Source organism: Natator depressus, chromosome 23 (genome assembly GCF_965152275.1).
Source record: "Natator depressus isolate rNatDep1 chromosome 23, rNatDep2.hap1, whole genome shotgun sequence".
Lineage (NCBI taxonomy): Eukaryota > Metazoa > Chordata > Testudines > Cheloniidae > Natator > Natator depressus.
The window spans coordinates 3,603,311-3,610,461 of record NC_134256.1 but is presented as its reverse complement, the minus strand read 5'-3'; the positions used below and the strand labels follow the sequence as shown (position 1 = coordinate 3,610,461).

General features: G+C 61.8%; 1 protein-coding gene across 1 annotated transcript; it reads left to right on the top strand.

Moving 5' to 3' along the window:
- Positions 1 to 872: 872 nt before the first annotated feature.
- Positions 873 to 2,361, top strand: LOC141976191 (suppressor of cytokine signaling 5-like). Its single transcript, XM_074936999.1, has one exon. It carries the CDS (start codon positions 977 to 979, stop codon positions 2,144 to 2,146), a length of 1,170 nt encoding a protein of 389 aa, XP_074793100.1. The 5' UTR covers positions 873 to 976; the 3' UTR covers positions 2,147 to 2,361.
- The last annotated feature ends 4,790 nt before the right edge of the window (positions 2,362 to 7,151 follow it).

Sequence of the window (7,151 nt, the reverse complement as noted above, 5' to 3'; positions counted from 1 at the left end):
GGCAGGGCTGGGATATGGGGCATGGGGAGCTGGGGGTAGATGTGTGGGGTGAATGGGCAGGGAGTGGGGGTTGGGGTGTGTGTGGGGAGCTGGGTACAGGTGGGGGGTAAACGTGTGGGGTGTGGAGGTGAATGGGCAGGGCTGGGATATGGGGGGAGTGGGGTAGATCTGTGGGGCTGGGATATGGGGTGGGAGAGCTGGGGACAGGATGGGGTGGGGGTAGATCTGTGGGGCAGGGCTGGGCTATGGGGTGGGGGTAGATTTGTGGGGCATGGATCTGAAATGCAGCAACCTAGGCCCAGACCCTCACAGCTGCTGCCGGACGGTTGAGCTGGACCCCAAAACGGCCATCGTCTGGCCTCTTTCCTGGCTGAAGGGACCGTGCCCCCCACGCTCTGAGCACGCCCCCACCCCGAGTGCTGAGGGCCAGCCCCTAGGACAGGGTAGGATGTGGAGGGGGTGGGGGGGCTTGTGAGTGGAGACTGTCACTTCCCCGTTGGCGCTGAACGAAATACCTGCGGCTGGATGGGATTGGCCGCTGGCTGGGACAGATCCCAGGTTGTGCCAGCCCAGTGCCCCCTCAGCTGGGCCACTGAGCTGCAACTTGCTCTGGGGTGGGGCACCCCTGGCCAGGGCAGCTGGTCTTACAGGGATCCCTCATCTGGCGCTGAGAGGCAGCCACTTCTGGGGTGGGGAGCGGGCGGCTGTTTATACACGGATCCATTGCCCGGCCCTGAGACGCAGCCACTTCTGGGGTAGGATGCAGGGGTCCTGGGGTCCCAGTGGTGGGGGTGGGGGACACAGCCTGGGTCTGGGCTCTAACAAACTCTCTCCCTTCAGTGCAGGCCGGATGCTCCCCGTCCCCACCATGAGTGAGCTGGGGTCGCCCCACCCCAGCAGAGACCCCCCAGCCGTCTTCCGGTCCCAGCCGGGACCCCTGACACCTTCCCAAGTCCTCTGAGCGCTCGGCCCCGTCATGTCCCAGGCCGGAGAGTGGCCGGACCGAGGGGCCCGGCCCAAGGAGAGGTCGGGCGAGGCCGGGGGCCGGCGCAGCGGACGCAGGCGGGCAAAGCTCCCGGAGACCCCGGCGGGGCGGGACCCAGAGGGGGCAGAGCCAGGCCGGGGGGCAGGGCGCTCGCTGCGGCAGAGGATCCGGGACGCGGTGGGCCAGTGTTTCCCCATCAAGGGGCCCGGCGGGGCCCGCGCCCCGGAGTTCTCCCCCTCCCAGCGCAAGATCCACCTGCGGGAGCTGATGCTGGAGACCTGCCCCTTCCCGCCCGGCTCGGAGCTGGCTCGCAAGTGGAACCTCATCAAGCAGCACACGGCCCCCGTCTCGGCCCAGGAGGGCCTGGCTTGCGGCGGGGCGGGGCCGGCGGAGGACGAGGACGACCGGCTGCGGGAGCGGAGGCGCATCAGCATCGAGCAGGGGGTGGAGCCGCCCCCGGACGCCATGATCCACACCTTCGAGGCCAGGGCGCAGATCAACCCGCTCTACAAACTGGGGCCCAAGCTGGCCCCCGGCATGAACGAACTGGCCGGGGGCAACCGGGCCCCCCTGGCCCCCCAGGAGGAAGAGGAGGAGGAGGTGGTGCTGGCGGCCCCCGAACCGGAGCTCCGCGTCCACACCCAGATCGACTACATCCACTGCCTGGTGCCGGATCTGCTGCAGCTGACCCGGCTGGCCTGCTACTGGGGGGTGATGGATCGCTACCAGGCCGAGGCCCTGCTGGAGGGGAAGCCGGAAGGGACCTTCCTGCTGCGGGATTCGGCCCAGGAGGATTATCTCTTCTCGGTCAGCTTCCGGCGCTACGGCCGCTCGCTCCACGCCCGCGTCGAGCAGTGGAACCATAACTTCAGCTTCGACGTGCACGACCCCGGCGTCTTCCACGCCCCCACCGTCTCGGGCCTGCTGGAGCGCTACAAGGACCCCAGCGCCTGCATGTTCTTCGAGCCCCTGCTCTCCCGCCCCGTGCGCCGGCCCTTCCCCTTCGCCCTGCAGCACCTGTGCCGGGCCGTGGTGGCCGGCTGCACCTCCTACGACGGCATCGGCCGCCTGCCCATCCCCGGCGCGCTCCAGGAGTACCTCAAGGAATACCATTACAAGCAGAAGGTGCGGGTTCGGCGGCTGGACGCCTGCTGGAACTGAGCCCCGCGCCCAGCGCCCTGCCTTTGGGCCTCTGGGCCACAGCCCAAGTACGAGGGGCTTGGGCTCGGCTCCGGGATCAGGGCCGATACGGGGCCATATTGCCTGCAAACTTTCCGCCTTTACAGCAGGTTCTGGGCCCCCCGGTGATCTGGGACTGTCGGCCTCAGCAGGGGGGGAGGGGGGGGGCAGAACCATGTGTCCCAATTACCGTTCCACCCACGGGACTAGGAGGGGGAAACTTCGTTAAAGGAGCCCCTGCCCCAATCCTGGCTGGGGGGGGAAGAGGCAGCCGGAGCCTCAATCAGCTGTTTTATTGAAAGGGGCCGGGCTGCTGGAATAAAGTCGTGTTGCTGTGACTGTAAGAGGCCCCTGGGGTCGTGTCTCCGGGCTGTAGCAGGGATGGGGGTGCCCAGCTCTGGCCCTCATCCCCTGCCGATAGCTGGGAAAGGGGGTGGGCTGGTGCCAGATGATTTGGGGGTTCTCAGCCACGCAGGAACCTTGTGGCTGCCGGGCACCCGGGGCTACAGCACTGGGCTGTCTGCTCCGGCTAGTGGGCAGGGAGAGGCTGCCTTCGTCGGCCCTGGCTCCAGCTGGGATGAAACCCCTCAACTGAGAAAAACAGGGACAGCGGTTGGGGTCTGGTGCAATGCTCAACCCTGACCCACTCCCCATCACCCCCTATTCCAGCCCTGGGCTCCATACCCCGACCTGAATTTTCACTGGAGGTTGGCCCCTCATAAAGGGGAGCAACCCACCTGGCTCGGTTCCTTTGGAGGCCACGTGCTGGGATCCCAGCTCTCCAAGAGGGGGTGGGGGGAAGAGACATTGATCAATTGGAGAGGGGTCAGAGAAGAGCCACGAGAATGATCAAAGGGTTAGCAAACCTGCCTGGTAGTGAGAGACTCCAGGAGCAGAAATGACTGAGCTCAACAAAGAGAAGGTGAAGGGGTGACCTGCCCAGGGAACAAGTATTTAATCAAGGGCTCGCCAATCTAGCGGAGGAAGGTCGAACGCAACCCACAGGCTGGAAGTTGAAGCTGGACAACTTCAGAGAGGAAAGGGGTCAGTTTTGAACGGTGAGAGTCATTAATCTCTGGCACAATTGAGCGAGGGTTGAGGTGGATTCTCCAACATGGCCAGTTTTTAAAAGAAGCTGGCATGTTTTTCTAACAGCTCTGTGCTGGGAATTATTCGGGGCAGATCTCAGGCCTGTTACACGGGAAGTCACCCACTAGCTGCTCACACTGGCCCCTGCCGGCCTTGGGATCTCGGCGGTCTCTGCCTGCAGGAGCCAGATCCTTCCTCCAAAAGGGTTGGGAGAAAACTGGTGAAACTGTCCCCTTCATGGATTCTGAGAGGTGGCTGGGAGCAAATTCACCAGCAGCCCCCCAACCTCCATGCGTCTGTCACTCGACCACCTGCTTCCAGGCAGGGAACCAGGCCCCTTGGCAAGGGAACGATCCCAGGACTGATCTCCAGGGCAGTGAACAACTCACCGGCCGGCAGCTGGTCCATAGCCTGCCCCGCCCTTGCAGCTATTGGGGTCTGGAGGATTTTGACCATGGGATGCCCAGCCTGCTCTAGGCTTGGGGAGCAGAGGTGTTTCCCCCTTCCAGAGACACCCCTTGAGTTGTTTATAAGCCTCCATTTTTCTGCAACTGGCCAGGCACCATCTCAGCTCAACTGCGGGGCCTAGAGCCACCCGGCCCTGGGGGTGTGGGGTGAGACAGGACCCAGCTTCCCCCCCATCTTCCTCCAGGGCAGCCCCACAATCCGCCACCCGCCTTAGGGACACTTCAGACAGGAAACTGGGACCCGCTTCCAGGCAGGCAGCTATGGGGGGGAAGTTAAAGAGCCAGGACAGGTTTGTTCCACCTTGTTGGGGGCAGGGGCTGCAATCCAGGAATGAGGATCAGAGCCCTCACCCCAAGGTCTCTCACCCCCAGCTTCAAAAGAAGGGAGCAATGCCAAGGCAGAGCTGTGGAGAGAGGGAGAGGTGCCAGGGTGGTGTAGGACACTGAGGCCTGTGCCAAGACCAGCGAGTGAATTCGTGGGCAAGGGGCGAACCACTGCCCTGGTTTTCTGAAGTGCCGAGCTCCCTGCCAGCGCACTCAGGCCCCCGGGGCTAGGCTCCCACCCACAGCCTCAAGAGTCTGCTCCAACCCGGGGAGTGGGGCCGGCTCCAGCCCTGCAGAGCCAGGCAAGGGGCAGTCCGGCCTTGCGGGGCTCGGGCCGGCTGGCGCTATGCCCAGCAGGGGTTAGTGCCAGAGCAATGGCTGGAAGGCCCAGGGAGCTGGGGTCAGGCGCATGGGGTGGCCCCGTGACACGTGCAAGCTGGCACAGTCCTGCCCTGTGCGGCAGTACGAGCATCAGCTGGGCACGGGGGGCCCTACCGAGAAGAACCTAGAGGCGGGGCCCAGGGTTCAACAGGCTGCCAGCTAGGAGCCAGGCACTGACCAGCGAGTGCGCCGAACGGGGCTGGCCCGAGACAGCTCCCACCCCGGCAAGCAGGTGCGCCGCAGCAGAAAGGGGCCCCGCTGGAGACAGAGCTGGGACGGGGGGTGGGGGGGGTTAAGGCTCAGTCTAGGGGGGTTGACAGCATGGGGGTGAGGGGGAGAGCAGAGGGGTTCTGCCCAAGGACCCCTCGTTACAGCCCAGCTCCATCAATCCCAGCCTGTTTGGCAAAAAACAGCTGAAAGCCCCCCCCCTTATCGTTCGGCACCGACAGGCTGCGGGGGAGGCTCAGGGGCCCCTTCGTCCCCCCAGCTCAGACTACATCTACCACAATGCACCACAGCGTCCCTGCCCCAGTGCACGGTGGGAGATGAAGTTCTTCTGCTGGGAGAGGGAAAGGGGGACAGGCAGCCGCCAGAGGATGACTCCTGGGGCCAAGGGCAGGCGAGCCCCCGAAAACACGGAGCTTTCTGGCCCCACAAAGCTGAATTTTGCCTGCAAACTTTTTTTTGGGGGGGGGGGGGGAAATCACTGTTGAAAACCCCATTTTCTGCCCCAAGACAGTTGGGATGAAGCAGTCCAGAGTTGGGGGACACAGCAGAGGACCTTGGCAACTGCTACTGCAGAGACAAAACTGCTCAGGATCACGGAGAGGAGAAAAAAAGCCACCGTCAGGCCTCACACGCGAGCAGAGATGCTGCCGTTCCAAGCGGCCGGCCCTGGCTCTCCTCTCGGGAAGCCAAGCCAGTCCCCAGCGGTGCCCAGAGCAACAGCCTCTGGCACAAAGGGGGCAAGCCCCGAGGTGGGGGAGATGCTAAAGGCCAGGCACAGCAGACAGGATTCACCTAAACAGCTGTGCCACATCTGGGTCCCTCCTACCGCTCCCCTGGCGCTTGCCCTGCACAGGGAAGGAACAAAATACAATCAGTGCCCTGCCCTCCCTGCTAGTAAAGGCCTCAAAAATCTTGGTCTTAAAAAGACCTGATGGTGCCCAGATCTCCAGCCCAGAGTGCTCCAGGCGTTTAAGTGGTGAACCACAGCTCACCAGCGCTCTAACCACTGGGCCAGCTGTCCCACCCTGGCTCTTACCTTTGTAAAGAAATACTCCCCCCCCTCCCCGCGAACCCCCCCAACAAATCAAGAATAAAAAGCAGGGTTACAAAATAAGTACAACTTTATCAGAGAGGGTTTGGGGGTGTTTCCACGGAGTGGTCTCGTACTTGGTTCAGGGGCAGGTTCTTTCACACGGTCAGACAGCGAGAGGCAGGGGCGCAGCGAGACAAAGCCAGCGAACACGGGCTGCCGGGTTTGGTTTTTTGGTTTTTGGTTTTTTTTTTTGTAAAATTTTTTTTTTCCGTTTTGTTTTTTAATAACGTATTCATGGTTACCAGCCATAGTCATAACAAAAGTTATTCATAATAAAATGTATCTAAAATAACATTTCTATCTGAAACAGGAACCTTGTCTCTACTGTAGAAATAGGTCGGGGGGGGTTTGCCCCGGTTGGGGGTGGGGTTGTTTTTTGTACACACTACTATGCGGTATATACTTTGGAAAGGCCTTTAACATTTAAACAGGTAGAAGGGGGGAATTTCTTTTGTACCAGTGGGAGGGGCTCAGCCTGTGGGGCTCATCTACTTTGGGGCATGCGTCTCCCCCCACACTGCAGAGAGATCCGGGGAGACAAGGGACTTTTTGTCCCAGGGCATCTTTCTGGAAAGAGACAAACTTGTACCGAGGTCTGGGCAGGACCCTGCTCCCCTCTCCCCCCAAAATAAATCCATGGGGCTCTCACGAAGCCCAGTCCTCCCCCAGATTCTCCCCTGCTCCCCCCCAAAGCCCTGGTGTGAACTTCACCCCAGAGTCCCCTCCGCTGCCCCTGAACGCCTGAGGATACCACAAGCCTCGGGGTGACCCCGGTTCTCTGCTGGACATGGCCCTTTGCACCAGTGCTGCTCCCCCGTTGAAACAGCATTATCTGCGCCCGCCGTTGCCCGGGTATCAGTGTCGGCGCAAGGTGGTGGAGAAACGGGGGCCCCTTCCCCCAAGCACAGCCAGGCCCGCACCCTTCGGCGCCTCATGGGAGCAGAGCTCGGGGAAGGGAACATTTGGAAGGTTTTAAATCTATTTGTTTTTTAAAAATGAGCGGCAAATCAGAAGGAGAAAAAAAAAAAGTTAATCCAATCAAAAGGGGGGGGTTGGGAGGGGTAAAAGCCACACCCCCTGCCCACAGGCTCCTCCCACCCCCCCAGCCCATGTAGTGTTTTTTGTTTTACACACATGCACACGCACACACAAAGCCTGGGGCTTAGGGGAGGGCTCGCTCCTGCCTAATGCCCTGCCCCTGCCCCCCCCGAGCTCAGCAGGGCTCAATCCTCATCTCCCCTCACACCCCATCAAGGCATTTAAGGAACAGCTCTGTCCCCGCTGCCCCCCAAACCCAGGGGTGTGTGTGTGTCTTCCAGACCACCCCAAAGGGGCTTGCAAACAACCCCCTGCTTCACAGCCCTTTCTCAGTCCCCGGCAAGTTCATTAGCATCGTGAGTGCCCC

Coding starts and splice junctions, on each gene's coding strand:
- LOC141976191 (XM_074936999.1), top strand. CDS start 977: ATGTCCCAGGCCGGAGAGTGGCCGGACCGAGGGGCCCGGCCCAAGGAG.